Source organism: Xiphophorus hellerii, chromosome 20 (genome assembly GCF_003331165.1).
Source record: "Xiphophorus hellerii strain 12219 chromosome 20, Xiphophorus_hellerii-4.1, whole genome shotgun sequence".
Taxonomy (NCBI): Eukaryota; Metazoa; Chordata; class Actinopteri; order Cyprinodontiformes; family Poeciliidae; genus Xiphophorus; species Xiphophorus hellerii.
In genome coordinates this window covers 21127898-21146098 of record NC_045691.1, presented here as the reverse complement: position 1 = coordinate 21146098, position 18201 = coordinate 21127898, and the positions used below count along the sequence as shown (strand labels likewise).

General features: G+C 38.4%; 3 protein-coding genes across 6 annotated transcripts; 2 read left to right on the top strand and 1 right to left on the bottom strand.

Moving 5' to 3' along the window:
- Positions 1 to 1666: 1666 nt before the first annotated feature.
- Positions 1667 to 10958, bottom strand: LOC116710794 (signaling threshold-regulating transmembrane adapter 1). 3 transcript variants are annotated; one of them, XM_032550035.1, is made up of 6 exons: positions 10839 to 10958; positions 2761 to 2871; positions 2642 to 2675; positions 2475 to 2536; positions 2303 to 2394; positions 1667 to 2219 (listed from the first exon to the last, which is right to left on the bottom strand). In XM_032550035.1, the coding sequence occupies exons 1-6, from the start codon at positions 10843 to 10845 to the stop codon at positions 1959 to 1961; spliced, it is 567 nt and encodes a 188-aa protein (XP_032405926.1). In that variant the 5' UTR covers positions 10846 to 10958; the 3' UTR covers positions 1667 to 1958. The 3 variants fall into 3 exon arrangements, with proteins under 3 accessions (XP_032405926.1, XP_032405924.1, XP_032405925.1); XM_032550033.1 differs by lacking the exon at positions 10839 to 10958 and adding an exon at positions 6352 to 6861; XM_032550034.1 differs by lacking the exon at positions 10839 to 10958 and adding an exon at positions 6352 to 6859 and having other exon boundaries at positions 2475 to 2533.
- Positions 8842 to 14415, top strand: LOC116710793 (translocon-associated protein subunit alpha-like). The gene is made up of 9 exons (XM_032550032.1): positions 8842 to 8983; positions 10179 to 10297; positions 10376 to 10469; positions 10589 to 10716; positions 10902 to 11036; positions 11979 to 12055; positions 12633 to 12711; positions 13495 to 13588; positions 13715 to 14415. The coding sequence occupies exons 1-9, from the start codon at positions 8914 to 8916 to the stop codon at positions 13774 to 13776; spliced, it is 858 nt and encodes a 285-aa protein (XP_032405923.1). The 5' UTR covers positions 8842 to 8913; the 3' UTR covers positions 13777 to 14415.
- A 1437-nt stretch (positions 14416 to 15852) lies between these two features.
- LOC116710791 (uncharacterized) lies at positions 15853 to 18201 on the top strand. 2 transcript variants are annotated; one of them, XM_032550030.1, is made up of 2 exons: positions 15853 to 16557; positions 17315 to 18201. In XM_032550030.1, the coding sequence occupies exons 1-2, from the start codon at positions 16291 to 16293 to the stop codon at positions 18086 to 18088; spliced, it is 1041 nt and encodes a 346-aa protein (XP_032405921.1). In that variant the 5' UTR covers positions 15853 to 16290; the 3' UTR covers positions 18089 to 18201. The 2 variants fall into 2 exon arrangements, with proteins under 2 accessions (XP_032405921.1, XP_032405922.1); XM_032550031.1 differs by having other exon boundaries at positions 16173 to 16422.

Here is an 18201-nt window from a genome sequence, read left to right as displayed (position 1 = left end):
AATCTTTTTTCTTTTGATTTTCCCTCAGTGTCACACAAGAAAGCCTTTGAGAAGTTGCCTTTAAACTCATCCATTTGACTCAAATATTCTGAATTAACCTACAAGAAGCTTACTAAGGCATGTCTATATCATCTACACGTTATAAATTATCTATAGTTACAATAATCTTTGTGCTTTGAGTCTGTCTTTGAGATTTATTTACTATAGACAAGAATGACAAATTTCTAAAACACATCAATTGTAACCAAAAAAAAATCTTTGCAGCTAAAGACAAAATTTAAACTAATAACAATATGCACTAACAACATTCTTCCCCTGTGTGTTACACTTCCTTATCTCCCACAGTGATTATTGTGAAGATAAATGCTATCACTGCTATGATAAAGGTGCAGCTGTGATAAATTTAACATGCAATCAGCAATACTCTTTGATCTAGGAAGTGTACACACATTTCATATCCAGTTAAGATATGAAGTGACAGTTCATATCTGGGCTTTCAGATCATTTGCTGATATGCTCCATCACAGCTGAATCCAATGTTTGAATTGCCTCCTCAGTTTGTCATCAGGTTCTGCAGAGATTTATTGTTAATGAGCCATCAGCTCATTGGAGAGCCAGGAAAAGACATAAAACACACATTATAGCATTATGGCATTACTAATGCTGTCTTTGTTTTCTTTTTGTTAAAATATGATTCAACTCAGTAAAATTGATTTCACCTTTGGCTCTTTGTCAGTCAAAGGTCAGGTATTATTGTCTCGTTCCAACATTTTCCTATCACACTGCACATAGTGCACTTCATAAAGATTACAAGAAGGAGCAGAAATGTATCGCACTCCTGGGAGTCAGCACTTTTTCTTCCCACTGGACATCTGAGGGCAAGTAAGTGCTTTTATAGTGATCTGGTCCTTTAAAAGTTTTATAATCCTGCAACGTCTAATGAGTTTCTGCACTGCCGATAAAATAATACACACTTAAAAAATTAAACAATTTGTAACATGTCCGACCTGATTTGAGTTCCCCTGACATTTTTAAGAAAGCAGAAAAACTTAAAAAGCTTTCTCTGGTGCTAGATTCCCATTATTGCCATTGATTGCTGTGTCACACTTTTAAACAAATCATTCAGGGCTGCAATACACCTGGCAAAGTTGGTAGCACTGTTGCCTTGCAGCAAGAAGGTCCTGGGTTCAATTCCCGGCCCGTGGTTTGTCTGCATGGAGTTTGCATGTTCTCCCTGTGCATGCTTGGGTTTCTCCGGGTACTCCGGCTTCTTCCCACCGCCCAAAAACATGACAGTCAGGTTAATTGGTTTCTCTAAAGGTGTGTGTGTGCATGGTTGTGTGTCCTGTCTGTCTCTGTGTTGCCCTGCGACAGACTGGCGACCTGTCCAGGGTGACCCCGCCTCTCGCCCGGAACGTTAGCTGGAGATAGGAACCAGCACCTCCCAACCCCACTAGGGACAAGGGTGTTAGAAAATGGATGGATGGAAATCATTCAGTATGAAACATATTTTATTTAACAAAAGTATTCAAAGAATTAGTATTTACAGGCATCATTACTATAGAACTTACAAGTAATGAACATAAAGGAGTGAATAGTTGCACTTAAACTAAAATTAGGACATTAATACATGTATAATAGATATAATAGGTTCATTTAGTAGTTCTCAGTTTGCTTCAAGTTATCCTGTTGGTATCATTAGATGGTTATGTTTTATCTTTCAGAATTTAAACCTTGAATTAAAATGCATTCTAATTTAATTATACTAGACTGAATTGTAAAGACCTGTTTGTCTGCGTGTCCTGAGTATACCTAGGGCTGAGTAACACTTTGAGTGATGCACTTCACTGCTGCAAACAGGCTGTCAGTTCAATGTGGTGACAAATAGCGCCCTCCTGTGGTGGCAGGTGAAGCTTTTAAAACATCCTCCATCCTCCTCTGAGCGTCAGCAGGTCGTCTCAGAGATGGTTTGCGTAGCCTTCTTCACCGTCCGCACTGTCGACCAATTTGGCTCGCTGAGTTTGCACGGAGGCGTACAGATCAGACATGGTGGAGACAGCATCATCTATGGTAACAGGTTCTTCCGTCTCTTCCTCTTCGGGTTCCTCTGGCTTCTCTAAATGCACGATATCTGAGACCTGAATCTGTGGAGAGATGCGCCCAGACTGCGGCCTGGGAGGCTTCAGGGTCAGGTTGGCGTAGCATTCCTGACTTTTGGACTAGAAGGATACAAAAAATAAAGATAATTTCAGTATTTGGCAGATAAATACTTTATTCAGTGGAGAACCTGTAAAGGTTCTACCTGTGAGTCAGGATGGACCCTGTGTGCAATCCTTAAAGATGAAGAGCTCAGTGAGGAGTGGAGAGGAGCAGGGTCTGTATACACAGCTACATCTGTTGACAACAACATTACAATTTGTTTAAAATATGTCCGCCAACACGTGAATACGCACCGGTACACACGGAGTACCTACTTGCATCCATGTAGCTTAAATTCCCATAAATTGGATTGTCCTCCATTTGTCTGGAACTCCTACTTGAATTTTAGAGAAAGATGAAAAAGGCCCATGAGTTTCTTCTTGTTTAGTCAAAGGAAAGGAAAGAGCTTGACTTAATCTCATGTTAAACATAAGTTACATACCTTCGTCTCTTCCTGCACTGACATCTTCCTTTCCCTGTTGCAACATAAGTAATCATATATTCTCCATAAAAAAAATACCACTTTTCCTTTGATGTATGAAAGAAAAAAATTATAATTACCCGAGCAGATCTTTGACAAGCAGCATGCGATGTTAAACAATAGCGATAGCGCCAGAACAGTACAGAGGACATAGATGATGTTATGAGCATTTGATTTCAACCAATCACAATCTGTGAAAAAGCAAAAGCACAACTATTAGGTATAACATGCTAAATTTCCTTACTGAATTCCTTTCATGTGAATCTGCAGCAGAAATATTCCAAGCTGATTGTTCCTGCTGACATGAAGAACCAATGATTAGCTATTGTGGAGCAAAATCTTCCATCTGTACATGAACTCTGAATATATATTTAGTTATTTGTTATGTTTACCCGACTTGTTATGACAGCTGGCACCCGAACTTTGTATGATATAGAGGCAGAACACAAAGTTTACCAAGAAATGTCCAAACTGCTCAATGAGATGGCCGTGTTTACCATAAATCCACCACACCGTCAACCTTAGCCTTTGTTAGAAACAATGGAATTGTATTGAGAGGAAACATTTAAAACACAAACAAACCAAACATTGATAAAATAAGCAATTGCTTTTGCATTAACTATTTATCCAGATTCAAATTTTAAACTAGATTTGCAGCCAATTATAAAAATCCATTTAGAGGTGAGTCTCATCCCAGGGTACAAATGAATAAATACTGAACTGAAAGAAACAAAACTGTGATAAACTAAGCAGTAGAGTCATGCAGTCTGCATCCTGACAAAATGGTTTACATCACAGCTTTTCTCAGTCGTCAGCAGAAGATGTGGTTTCGCAGAAACCTTTGCAAGCATGGATGTGCAAGCAACTTTTTTTTAGATGTTGCGGGAAAACAAATTCAGCGGATCATGCTGAATTTCTTTCCTGCCTGAAAAACCATTCTAAATGGGTTGGGTTATTTACTGCCCTGTCATTTGTTTTTACAGAATCACTACATTATATGACAGTTATTTAAACTATTTTACGCAGAAGCTTGAACTTATCCTACTGGTGTGTATTGGATTTATCTAGATATGTATTAAAGCATAACTGATGAGAAAATGAACTGTCTTTTGATTTTTTTCAGATTTTGTAATAGCATGCCGTTTGTTATGAGAGTTATCAAATTTAAATTTAAAGATGACTTTATACAGCGTCAGACCTAAATAAGACAGAAGGTAAATTGTCAGCAGTCAGTGTTGGGTTTGTTCCCTTCAAACACACCATTTTCTGTAGAAAGCTGTTCTGAATACATGTAACCATAACACTGATTACTACATGTACCATGAAATATGCAGCAGAGGGCCTTTGCAGAAAAGATCTGGAGGTATCACTACAACCTAAATCTCATCAACGCCATAAATAGAGATCTCAAAAGAGCGGTGTGTGCAGGGGAGCTCATGAATCTTGCAGAGCTAAGAACTTTTGATACAAAGAATGGATGACATTAAGTCCCTTAGTGGAAAAATAATAATATAAGCAGGAATTCTTGCTTATTAAAGGAGATTTGCATAAAAGAATCCTTGCTAGTCTGAATACCTTCATTGAAAACCCTTTAAATTCCACATGTAAATAGTTTAAATGCATTTATACAGATTAGAAAACAATATAATTGCCACTTTTTAGGTGAAATTAAGATAAATAAATAAAGATTTTTAAACTTGACTATCATGTCAATTAGCTATCATGGACTGTGATAGATAAAAATGATATATTTTTAAAATATTTCTTTAACATTATTCAACAAACTGTATGATTGAACAAAACATGGATATTATTATTATTATTACTGTTGTTGTTATTATTATAAATATATTTTTAAAAATAACAATTATATCCTCATTTTGCTACACATTGTGACAAAAATGGAAATGGAAAAAAATGTTAATTGCGTGCATCTTCCTCTAATTTATGACTACTGAGCTATTAAAAGGCTACATTTGGGCTTAGATTAACGTATGGTGTTATTTAAAGCTTAATTTAGCACTGTAATGGCAATAATCATGACAAGGTACGCTATGGTTTCCAAAGTATCAGAATAAAAGTTGGTATAGTGTAGGTGTATTGAAATCTCTGTAAGCTGTTTTTTTTGTTTGTTTTTTTGTGTGTGTGATAAGAGGTTTGCTATGATGTTAAACACTTGTACTTGTGCTTTACAAAACATTGTTGCATTATATTCACTTATGCTTCATTATAGACGAGACCTTCCTTCAATGGAAAATGTCACCAGAGCGTGAGAGTGGTGTGTGTCGGTGTGAGGGGCACTTAGCAACATTTTTGACCAACTGTGTAACCACAAATATACAACAAACAAGAGTCGTTCCATGTATTTTGATCTATAGCTCATATTTTCCTTTTTCCTATTTTTCAAGTTTAAATTGACTCAAATGCGACTGCTGCATTGGTCAACCCTAACTATACAAAATAAAACAAGTGAATTAATAAACAACATAAAAATACAAAATCTCATGCTGTATTAAACGTCAGTGAGTTCTCGTCTGCTGTGATCTAAAAACACTGATGGCTGAAAACTGTCTGAACAGCTCGGTCCAGAGTTCAGGAGCTGCAGCTGCTCCACACAGCAGCCTAGACCTTGTTAAAAGCAAGTTATTATTAGAACCAAAGATTTCTGTGGAAAGTCCCCAGAGTAAAAACCATAACTTTAAAATCTATCCTAGAATGAACTGCATGGTGTGTATTTATAAAATGAAATGTGCAAGTTATCCGTCTGTTTTATTCATCCTTTTTCTTGGGATAGTTATGTAATTGTTCAGGTAAAAATAGGATGTGATGGAACATATACGTTTAAAAAAAAAACAATAAAGAAAAGCCCAGTCAGTGTTTAGTAATATAATCACTGACATTCATACTTCCTGCTTTATTGTCTGCCTTCTTGGAAAAATGTATGTCCATATTTTGACTTGCGCTATAATTCTCCAATAACATTGTTCCAATACAAATAGTAAACAATTTTACAAGCAACTGCAGAAAAGTAGTAATATTTCTTAAGATGTATATGCCAGTTGTTTCTGTAAGCAATAAAAAATAACTTTTTATCTGCTGTGCCACAATTCACAATAAATACTTTTCATTTTAAACAGTTTATTTTCAAATAACTTTGTTATATCAAAAAAACACTAATGTTTTTCATTTAACCACATAAACCTACAAGCAAACTGAACAATGTGAAACAGACAGAGACGTTTGACAACTTTGAGTTGCACAATAAAAAATGCTGGCAGGTGGTTACGCATTTTGCTCAAAGTTTCATATTTCACAATAACCATGCAGTTGGTACAATTTCCTGTTAGAGCTATTTAAGATTTTGGCAACGCTGAATAAGTGTTAAACATTGAACAGACGATTAAACTATGAAGCTAATGAAACAATAGAGACAGTAATTTATTTTCTAAAATAAAGTAGCATTCATTGAAAACGTTACTTCTATACCTGCTGCAAAGCGTAATATTGTCTACTATTCTGTGACAGTGGCATTAAATTCCCTAAAAATAAAGTTATGTCTCTTAAATTCTTTGCATAATTACAAAATATCTCTAGGTTGGCATTTTTAAACAAAATTTTACATTCAACTTTTGAATCTCCTGATCACTCATGTTCCTTCTTTCAACACTTACCTCCTGTTTTTGTCCGATCGCTACAATTCTTCATGGTCGAAACTGTTTTAAAATTAAATTAGCAACTCTTTAAACTGATTGTTTCGCTAGCTAGACGACTCTACAGAGTGTGATGCATGTTTCTGTTTGCACACTCTGATGGCGTGCAGGAGGCTCGTCTGTGTTTTATTTTTTTCTCAGAGGGTTGTCACAGGATGTATGCTTTTGCAGAAAGCCGCAAGCTTTTTTTAGACTCCAAGAGCATCAAAGGAGAAAGAGGCAAGATAAACCTGAGAATCTCAGGGAGCATCTTCAGAAATACATATTGCATGTACACTGCATGCACATGTGACCGAGGAAGAGAAATTAGCAGTGTGCTAAATTACTGCAAAGAGAACAAGATAAAATCTTATCTCACTGAGTGAAATGAGGTGATTTTCTGATTTATTATAATTTTCTTAGCTTTGCTTAACATCAACTCTTTGTTTTATTTAGATAATTGTGACAAACAACTTAGTCAGTTAATGTGAAATTTTAAACATTTTTTTTCTCCGAAGAGTTTTTGCGGCGCTAGTGGCTCGTATTTTTTGTACAGTAGGCAGACAGGAAGGAGGGTGAGGAGAGGGGGGAAGACATGCGGTAAAGGTCATCGGGACGGGGAGTCGAACCAGCGACGTCCGCATCGAGGACTAAGGCCTCCAAACGTGGGGCGTGCTAACCCCCTGCGCCACCACAGCACGCACCTGAAATTTTAAATTTTAAGACTAGATTTGATAGAAAATTGCTTAGGAATGAGTGAATAAAGAGCATTTAGAGGCGTACAACGTCAATTTAAAATGATTATCAATGTGCCCTACACGTTTCTAGGACGACAATGTTTCTGTGACTGTAAGACCTCCAAATGTGGAAAGTCCCATTAATGGTTTCACACCTTTGCCTAAAAATAGTCCCCGTCTGCATGAGTGCCATTTTAATTTGGGGTTTTAAATTGCACATTTGAATTCTTCTCTTTCAACCTTTTAAAGATCATGTAACAGCAACAACTTTAACACCAGGCTTTGATTGAAGAACTGAACAATCAAGTGTAGGTTGACCAAAATGTCAACTGCAATGAAAATACATATGAAAAATGACAATACAAAGGCACAGAAAATGTAATGACATTTTGAAGCAATTATTTTCTAAACCAAACAGGGTCCAAATTATACACACATCGCTTCTAACATTGTGCTAAGTGTCCCTTTTGTAAGTTCCAGAGGAACCAAATATACTTTTGCAGCCATCAGCAAACTTCTGGCATTACTTTGACCTGATGTTAGACCAGCACTGAGGTCATTTAAAGAGAGGTCATGGCTGGTTGCTGCCATGAAACCAGCTTTCAAACATCCTTTTGCCTGATTTGTCACTCTGTTGTACCCAAAAGTGAGGAGTGGAATGGCTTTTACAGCCATTGTTAGTGATTCATAGCCACTAAGGCTATGTATAAGATGGTGGCCAACATTGTAATCAGAGAACTAAAATCAAACAACAAATTAAACTTTCCGAGAACTTCAGTGTACTAGATTTGTGAAACCACAATTAAATTTAGCTTCACTGAAACAGTGCGAAAACAGATCTCAGTGTGTTTTCAAACTGTTATACAGTGCAAATGTAAGTTATGACGATGGTCGATGTATAAATGTATAATAAACAAATAAATCTAATTCTCAGTCTCACATGTTGTTCTACTATCACTTATATTGCCTTTAGTTTTTCAGCGTGGACTTAGGAACTCACATTAACAGAACTGATTGTTTTTAAATATGTATTAAATATCTGTTGTATTTTGAAACATGAATTAATACTTTGAAATTTCCCTGAAGTATGAGCGTCTGAGCTGTGTGTCTCTGTCTTGACTATGAGTGTAGGCTACCCTGCCTCTCACCCAAAGACTGTTGGAGTTATTAATAATTTAATTATGAATAATAATAATAATTCGTATAATAGAATCAAACATGGAGTAGCAGCATTCAGCTTCCATGCACCACATATCTGGAAAAAATGAATTCCTTTAAATCAAGACTTAAAAACCAAAAGTTTAGAGTTTATTTAATTAATAATAACTGGAACTTTGATCAACATATTTGATGCATATAATGATTTTGATCACTATACCAAAATCATTGATATAATGATTATTTTTTTTATCGTTAACAAACAATAATTATTGTCTGTTTCAGAATTGATGAGTGCAAATTACTTTGAACTGCTATAGGAATAAACTTGGTATGACTTTTGGTAAATATATCACTTATATTTGTGATTTCTGTTTTCATTTTATTTCCTCTTAATTTAAATGTTTTATATATTAATCCATTTGTGTCTTTAGTAAATGTGATCAATGATCATATTAATAATAGTAATAATTATTTTATTTTTTGCAGGAGAAAAAACAAACTATCCGATTTCCGAGTCGCCTGTGAACGCACCGCACGCCTTCCAGAGGCGGTTCCTCCTCCTGTTCTCCCTCCTCCTGCTCGCTCGCTGCCCTCTCTTCTCCCAGGCGCTGATGTGTTACTAACTTCAGCCTGCACGTCTGGTAAAATGTTTGGTTTCGGATCAAAACTCCTGCTTCTTTTCCTGCTGGCCTTCCCCTGCGGATTAATATCAGTCGGTGAGTGTTTATTCCCTCTTTAGAGCAGAGTTTTGGTTTCTCCCCTCTTTTTGTTAGCCTTTTAGAAAAAGTTCAGTCCACATTGACGTGGCACATCCACTAAGCTGCGCAGTGGGAACCATCTGAACCGCTGCATGAAGTGATCCTACAACTGAATGTGCGCCTATTTTCATTGTAAATCCATTATAGCAGAGTTCAAACGCAGCTCATTGAATGAAAACGACCATCGCTTATAAATTATAGTAAAAATCATCCCATAATTAAATTACTTTATGCGGTATTTCACGTTTGTGGAGTTTCTGGGTTTAGAGATGTTGGGGTTGAAACAGCAGCTGCAGCAGCTCCCCATGCTGGGACACGTCATCATAGATAAGAAGGGGACCTCACTTTGTTTCTTTCTCCATTCACTGACACGTTCAGGGTTTGCTTTTCTGTCGGTCATTTCAGCCTGACACCTTGTTTCAGATGCATATTCACAGTAAATAATAACACTTTACCCTTCAGTTTGGCTAGAATATGGTAACTTTCCCACTGATTTTGGTATCGCTAATAAAAAAGAAAGTTAAGAAGAGTGCTTGAACTTTTCACAACAATTTGTCCAGATTTAGGATTATTATGTACATTTTTTATTATTATTTTTAAAAAGTCAGATTTGTTATTTAAGTGAGGGGAAAGTTTTGCCTATTTGGAGCCATATGGGCAGCAACAGGTGGGGGTGGGATCTCACTGTGTTGCTCAGGGTTCAAACTGGTCTTTATTTTTCTGATTATTTTCTATTTGAATTTAAATCATAGAGAAGACGTCAAATTTGTATCATCACCTATCAAAATATTTGGTGTACTATTTATTGGACCCAACAATGTTTTCAGTTATTAATTATTTAACCATGTAATGTAGTTGTGACCAAAGTCTAATTACTTTTGTATCCAACCAAAAGTAAGCTAATATGGACACTGTTTGGTTTATATAACATATATTTGACTTTTTTCTGTACGAAGTAGCTTTGTTCTTGTATTAAAGTGAAAATTACTTTAATTTGAAAAAGCTGTATTCTTCTTATGACCTGCTAATAACCAGGATTTTGCTGAGTGCAATATTTAATCTGAACACATAAACAGCACATCTCTAAGCCTTAAAGCTAGCCACCTGCAGCCTTCCTGTGGTTCTGACGCTTTGCTGCTCTCTGTTTTTGAAGGTCAAGTCTCTGCACAGTCAGACTCCGCCGAGGACGCTGCTGATGATGCAGATGCTGCAGTAGACGAGGAGGAAGATGAAGACGAGATGGCTGTCGGAGAAGATCAGATTCAAAACATGGTACGTAGCGCGTCTGTGGTCGTGTTGCAGAATGTCAAGCGCTGATACGTTACGGTGCGATTCTGTGTTTGCCATCAGGACGGAGGTGAAGATGACGCTGATGAAGCGGCTGAAAAACTCGTAACTTCGCACCCCGATGCCGACACTACCATCATCTTCACGACAGGCGAAGGTTGCTCAGTTGTTAATTTTTCTTATTTTTTTTATAAAATAATAAAGGAAAATAAAAATAAAATACATACATAAGGTGATCAAACTGGTTGGTAAATGTAGCTGTTTGGTATTTTTCAGAGTTTCCAGCCAATGAAATTGTGAGGTTCCTTGTGGGTTTCACCAATAAAGGAGGTCAGACTTTCACGGTTCAGTCGCTGGAGGCTTCTTTCCGTTATCCACAAGATTTCCAGTTCTACATTCAGAATGTAAGGGGCATCTGTGCCTATCATAATCACACGTTTTTATATGTATTTATTCACCTTCATATCTAAAATATTTGCCAGAGTTTTTTATAAACAAACGACAGAACTAAATATGGTCTATTTACCTTTCATGGTCTTCTAGTTGATCTCTTTGTTGTAGGATTGCCTAATCCTGTGTGTGTCTGTAGTTCACAGCGTTGCCCCTGAACACGGCCGTCCAGCCCCAGGCTCAGGCCTCCTTTGAGTACTCGTTCATCCCGGCTCAGCCCATGGCCGGACGGCCCTTTGGTCTGGTCATCCTCCTCAACTACGTGGATCCTGAGGTGAGGGGAAAAATAGTTTCTTGTTCTAGCAGGACAAGCAGCTCAAGATTTGGTTACAATCTAAACGTTCACCACTAGATGACAGTAAATCTTATAAATAAATAAAAACCTTTTTGTTGTCATCGCTTTGTGTTTTTTTATTTTTTATTTGTGTTTTATTTTGACATACAATAATGTGTACAATAAAGCTCACCTGAAAATGTTTGTGATTAGTGAAACTAAAGAAAAATCCAGTTCTGAACACAGTAGTTCTGACAGCACCGTTTTGCATCTGTTTATTTTATAATTAGTTGTGGTTGCATTTTACAAGTAGTACATTTCACTGAGTTGATTTCCTTTAATAATGCTCAGAGAGATTGCACAGATATTTAAATAAATCAGATTTCAAGAATCAAACCAGGAATGTCACTATCTAATAAATAAGTTGCAATAAGTATGTAAGTACACACATATGTATGTGATTATTCAATTTAAAGAAGAAATGCATAAGTGAAGCTATAAATTAAGCTTTAAATACAAAATTTTATTTTTAAATGTTAAGATCATTCATAAAATTATGACAAATATGACCAATAATGATGAGCTATACAGATGATTGAAATTATTTTGAGATTGGTACTTGGACAAAAAACACTTAATATGCCTTTAGTGATGCTAAAGTCATTTTATTTACAAATTGAATTGTGGGCTATGTTACATGTTTGATTATGCATTAAATATTATCAATTAAATTACGCATTCATTACACTTTCATTTAAACTATCACATATAAACTTATTCACTTGGAAAAGTTATTTTTTTCATTGGTACTTTTGGCCCCTCTCTATAAAGAAATGTATAAAAGAAGTCTTTAAAATACTTTTTTTCTCTCTGCTGTGTTTGTGAATTGATGCGGATCAAACCAGACACGCATTTCCTCTCTGACCTTTTGTTTTTATTTAGGGCAACACGTTCCAGTCGGCCATTTACAACCAGACTGTCACCATAACGGAGCGAGAAGAGGGACTGGATGGAGAAACGTAAGGCCTTTGACTGACATGTCAGTCATATCCTGTCACTGACATACTTACAGATACGAACACGTAGATAAGGCGCGTTCTCTCCTGCTTCTGCAAAGTTTGCAAAGTGTAGAAATACAAGGAAGACAACAAGCCAGTGCATTACTCTGAAAATACTGCATGCTCATTAGTGGACAAATTAGAACGATTAAAACAGTTTATGCAACTCAGTTCTATCTAAATTATTCATAGTCACATTAGTTTTGCAACCGTCCCTTTATTTGTCCTTTTAGCTCTTATTCACAGCATCAGCTCCCCCAGAATATTAAAAAGCTTGTAACAACCCGTCAAAAAGGTGTGAAAATGACACAAAGAAACGAGATGTGTGTGTTGAATTGCTGCTGCAGAATGCACAAACTGTCTGCGGGAAACAAGATGAGCAAATAAATCTCACCTTCCTCAAATCTCACTGAAAAAAAAAATACAATTTGTTCTCTGGGTCGTCTATGGAAGAACAACACGCTCTTTAATGCTCTGTTTAATTACAGTGTGCCTGTAATTCATCAGCTAAAGAAATCATTTTGTTTTGTGTTTGCAGAATGTTCATGTACGTGTTCCTGGGTGGGCTGGTTTCCCTGCTACTCTTTGGGATGTATCAGGTTCTGGAGAACAGAACGGTATGCGTTTCCTCAGTAATCTGGACTATTTTGTTGTGTGAATGCATCAACACATGAACTTGACAGACTGAAGTAGACGCGATGAGGAAGTCACCTTTCCTTTATGTCGGGAAATGCAATTAATAGATGTGTAAGACGTCAGTGACTGTACAAATTTTGCACATCGTGTCTGTATTTCCTCTGTGGTGAGATTATTTATAAAACTTCGCACCTTGCAAAAATAATCATGTCCCATGAACTGTTTATTTTTTTATTTAAAGACACAAACCTCAGTGTTTTTTTTTAGATTTAAAGTGATAGACTAACAAAGTAGTGCCTTATTGTGAGGTGGATGGATAAGGATTCTTGTTCTTTGTGGTTTCTTTACAAATGAAAATCTGGAAAGTGGGGCTTGCACTTTTATTTAGCCCCACTGAACACTATGAAGAGCAACATTTTTACTGCAACTACAGATGCAAGTTTTTTCAGAGTATCCTCAACAGGAACTTCTACCTCAGTCTAAAGTGTCTGGCATGCTTTATTTCCTACTCTTTATTTAGCTCCATCCACCTTTAAATCTGCTCTTGCTGGGAAACAAACCAAACAGCTGATTGCAACACTTTCCTGGTTTTCATTTGAAAAAAAAGCTCGACACTGGGATTCTTCTTCCTCGCCACGATCTGATCCTGCGCTACATTGTTTTCGTCTACAGATCCCAACTAAACGCACTGAACTTCAGAGGGTATTGATACTTTTGCAGGGCCTTTTTCTAATGAATGTCCTGTTTGGTTTTGTTCTCTGCAGAGGAAACGGCTTCCTGTGAAAATAGAGAAGGGCACGACTGGTGTGAACGACGTAGACATCAGCTGGATTCCTCAGGAGACTCTTAACGCCATGAGTATGTTGCATGTTATTACAGACATAATAAAAACCACACACTATTAGTTTCAACTATGTTATATTAGTTTTCTTGTAGTTTTTTGATGATTAAAAAATGTATCTCATTCTTCATAAATTTTTACAGAACCTTCGCCGAAAACATCTCCACGGAAACGAACCAAAAGGGCAGCCGGGGTCGACCAGTAAGCCCGACTCGTCATACTGGGCAAAAGCCACATTCCCATTCACTAAGGATCGACAGTTTGAAGCCTATGGACCGGCTCTCATCAGAGCGCGGCCATTAAACACTAACAGGACATTTAACCAAGTTTTAAAGCTGCATTTTTGTAAAATCATGGTTTAAGCAGTGAAATCTGCAGACTGCCATATGGATGCTGTGATGCCTGAGCTGAATGTGGAGGTTTAAATAAATCAGATAAATTGACTTGAAACCAGAAGTATTGAATTTGTCTATTGAATAGATCGAGTTTCTGTCAATCCAGCGCCTTTGTGCCTTATTTGCACCCTAAGTTTGCTGCCCTGCAAAGAGTGAATTGTAAACTCCAATGTGTCCTTCTGGTTTTAAAACTGTGACTTTTAAAACGGGACTTTTGTTTTTAGATGTTTCTTTAAGAGAGTAATAACGGCAGCTGCATGTCCTATGACAATCTTCTCCCAGCGTTTCCATGGGCTTGTTTACCTGTTTTTTTATTTTCTCCCCCTCGAAGATGGAGGCTCCTTCAGCATTTCAGCCTCGTTACGCGGCGTCATCGTAGCTCTCAGGTTGTTTGCTGTCATTTTTATAAAACCACCTTTTGAAAAAGCAATAAAAGAACAAAGAAGGTGTTTTTCCTGTTTCTGTCTTAACTGTATCACGACACTGCTATTGCATTTGCTTGTGTTTATTTAGTATATCTTACAGTACACAAATGTTTGTTTAATATATAATACTAAATTACCCTAATTATGCAGAAAATATCCAGTTGTACGTTTCATTTTTAAAGCACATTTTTTCCCTTTATGGGTTTCCAAGAAGTATCAAAACTGACTAAACATATTTGGTTTTCCAGACTTTTTCCATTTTCAATCAGACAGAAATCTGTTTAAGAAATGCTGCGGTTAGTTAAATTTTCATTCTTTATATTTGATTTGGATGATTTTGCACATCAGTGTTTTGTGTCTGCTCATGAAGTCAGTAAGTAAATTCAAAAGTAAAGACATTTTATATCTTTGGTCTTGAGACGACTTTATTTTCAGGTAGAACTTTTGAAATGTGTCCAAAAATAAAACAAAGCTCTAAAAGCAGTATTTTAGATTTTATTACTTTTATTATTATTTAGAAAAAATAAAGCCGACAAACTGCTTTAAATGACACCTGCATTTACTTTGAGATTTTCCATTCCTTATTTGAAAAGTCTGCATTGCAGTTTGTTCAATAAGCTGTGAAAGTTTTATATTTTACAACTGTGTTTTAAAGTAAGAATGCCTTGAGAGGAGCGAAGAGAACAACATGATGAATACTTTAAAACATTTACATTTATCAGTACAGATAGAAAACATTTATCCAGTTGTACCAGTGGTGAAACAGCTGGACTTGTGACTTTTTCCCAGTTAATAGCTGCTAGTATTTGTTTGGTTATGAGCATTTGGTCATAAGTAACAACCCAATCTTTGGAGAACTGATTGCTTCTCGGCCTTTTGGCTAAGACAGCGGTCCCCTCCTTTGGGTGGTGATAGCGGTAGTCTTTGTGACTTGGCTGTTACCACTGATTTAGAGGTTCAGTAAATTTTGTCCCCGGTTGAGATATTGACCACTAAGTAGTGGAAAATATCTTTTACCTTTTATTTGTATTTATTGGTGTTTCTTAATTATTTATTGGTTTTAGTAAAGGTTTTAAACCTTTAACTGGTGGTGCCTCCACCATGGCGGCTAGCCATGCCGGCATGCGGAGGCACCACAGTGTTTGATTTTTATTTAAGGAAAGAGAAGAAGAAAATAGAATAACGAGATTGGACTTTTCCAGAAAACTGATTCAACAGGTGCTGAAGTTTCGGCCAGATGACCTGAATTGTATCCTTACCCTGCCTTTCAATAAGGGATATGACGTAAGTTTTTGCTCTGCCGCACTTCTTAAGGAATTTTGGACACGGTTTGAAAATGCTAAGACCCAGTTTTCAGCATTTGACGTCGAGAAACTGACTGATAACTCCCTGAAAACGGTGATTGTCAGGATGTTCAATGAGACTGTCAGTGCTGAAGATATCTGTATGTGGCTTCCAAGGCTTCCAGGGCCTGAAGCATCTCCCCTCAATGATAGTCCTGGGGGAGAACAGAGGCTACATTCACTATCAAGGCCAACCCAAACTGTGCCGGAAGTGCGGCGAGCATGGTCATCTGGCCGAAACTTGTGAAAAAGTATTCTGTGGTAAATGTCGAGAAGTGGGACACACTTTTGATGAATGTACGAACGGGCGGAAATGTAATTTGTGTGGTGGACAGGATCATTTGTTCAGAGACTGTCCAAAATCGTTTGCAAATAAACTGAAAAAAGGAAAAGAGACGCTAACGGAAACGGCAAATGAGCAAGTGGACGCAGCTGGGTCGGAAAATTCAAATCTCCCGCCAGGTCCTTTGATTGGAGGAGAGGAGGAGAGGGCGGGAAGCGGGGAGGGGAAGGAAGCCCCCCCCCCAGACCGAAACATCCAGTGAGGGGGGGGGAGATGCAAACCGAAGGCGGAGCTAGCTCGGACTCTGAGGAGGAACAGACGGACAGCAGCGATGATGCCTCCCTCCCCGACGCCCAGCTGGCTAAGAGGCCGGCATCTGAGTCACCTCCCGACCTTACTCCCAAGGTAGGGAAGAGAGGAAGGCTCGAGGAACTCTTCGGTTCTTTCGGAGAGGAATCCAGAGCCTTCCTCGCTGGCTCATCCAATGAGGTCTCGTTCCTAGATTTTGCTCATCAACCAACCCCAGAGGACCCAAACAAGGTAACGGCTTTAGAAAGACGGCCGATACCGAGAGTCCGAAGGGGGAATGGAGCTCCAACCCGACCTGCACCACCATGTGGGAAGGAAGAGCTCTATTCACAGGACAGTCTCTGAACCCGCCTTGTTTTAACGACCGCCCGTTTTTTAGCATGGGTTTAAATTAGTATTATCTTGTTTTTAATTCTTTAAAATGTCGTACTTGATTTTAGCCATCATACTCATGACTCTCACCTTCTCAACCATCAATGTTAGAAGTGTGAAGTCGCGAGTTAGAGCCCAGAGTGTTTTATCCTTTTTAAGCTCCGTACAGTCAGATGTGTTTTTACTACAAGAATGTTCACTCCGGTTTTTAAAGACTTACACCCGGTGGCAGGACTTGTGGCCACGGCCGTCTATATGGAGCGGCTCCAACGAAAATAAAAATGACGGCGTGGCCATTTTAATAAACAACCCGCACATCTTGGTGAAGGGGAGCACCGTGGTGAGAGAGGGACGAGCACTTTTAACAAATCTGACTTTTAACGGACAGGATTTTAACCTCTTAAATATTTATGGCTTTAATGACAAACACGATAGGTATGACTTTTTAGACAGAAAAAGAAACAGAAAATTAAAAATGATAAAAAGAGATTTTAGAACCCCAGTAGCTTTTAACCTCCCTCCTGCTTTTATACGGAAATTTTTAGAACATTTTAGACTGGAAGGAGAGGAGAACAAGATTTTAACTAATCATCGTTTTATTATTTCTGTTGTGCAGGACCGGGAAACAGTGACCCCAGTGCGCGGCCTCCTGTATGGAGACGCCTCCACCGTTTGGCGCAACGTGAGCCGTCCTGTCCTTCCAAACAGACTCCAGGACCTGTCATGGATGGTGGCTCATGGGATCCTGCCGGTCAGAGCCGTTATGCACTCCCGCGGCATGTCTGCAACGTACATCTGCCCCCGACCCGGTTGTGGCGCGCCGGAGTCGGTGAGGCCCCTGCTGTGGGAGTGCAGCGCTGCTGTGGACCTGTGGGCGAAAGCCGGCTCCTTGCAATTCCCACACTTGCCAGCAAGGGAGGTCCTCCATGGACAGCTAGCGCTGTATGGGGTGAGCCAGCAGAAAATGACTAAAAAGGACTCCGCTGAGATGTGGCTCACCCCAGCCACCATCAAAGACGCCATTTGGACCTCCAGAAACTTGCTGGTGAGCAGTCGCAGGCAGATGCCCCCCCGTGGCTGTGATCCGGATGGCGGCAGCAAAAAGAGGAACACCAAGGGCTGCAGGTGGCGCGCCAAGGACACAGCCACCAAGAAGAATCGCCTGCGCCTCCGTGGACGAAGGAGCCGGCGCTCCACGAAAAGAGGTCCAAGCAGCGGCGGCCTGGCTCTCCGGGTGAGGCAGGAGGGAAGGAGCTTCAGGGCAGGTTTCCCCTCTGAGCACCAGCGCTGTTTGGAAGGTCGGGACGGCTCCGGACTTGGGAAGGAGTCACCCCGGTCCTGCTCAACTTTTAACACAGAGAGATTTTGTATTTTATATTCTTGTTCTTAGCTTCTTTTAGTCTAAATTGATGAAATTGTAAGTTTTTAAAAATTTCTGTATAATTGCAACAATGTAATGTGTTTTAAATGTTTACAGTAACAATAAAAATTTTTCGAAAGAAA

Coding starts and splice junctions, on each gene's coding strand:
- LOC116710791 (XM_032550030.1), top strand. CDS start 16,291: ATGCAAACCGAAGGCGGAGCTAGCTCGGACTCTGAGGAGGAACAGACG. Junction 16,558..17,314: donor CCCCAGAGGACCCAAACAAG/GTAACGGCTTTA, acceptor TCTGTTGTGCAG/GACCGGGAAACAGTGACCCC.
- LOC116710794 (XM_032550033.1), bottom strand. CDS start 6,385: ATGAAGAATTGTAGCGATCGGACAAAAACAGGAG. Junction 2,537..2,641: donor CAGTGCAGGAAGAGACGAAG/GTATGTAACTTA, acceptor CTAAAATTCAAG/TAGGAGTTCCAGACAAATGG. Junction 2,220..2,302: donor GGGTCCATCCTGACTCACAG/GTAGAACCTTTA, acceptor GTATCCTTCTAG/TCCAAAAGTCAGGAATGCTA.
- LOC116710793 (XM_032550032.1), top strand. CDS start 8,914: ATGTTTGGTTTCGGATCAAAACTCCTGCTTCTTTTCCTGCTGGCCTTC. Junction 10,298..10,375: donor AAGATCAGATTCAAAACATG/GTACGTAGCGCG, acceptor GTTTGCCATCAG/GACGGAGGTGAAGATGACGC. Junction 13,589..13,714: donor GGAGACTCTTAACGCCATGA/GTATGTTGCATG, acceptor AAATTTTTACAG/AACCTTCGCCGAAAACATCT.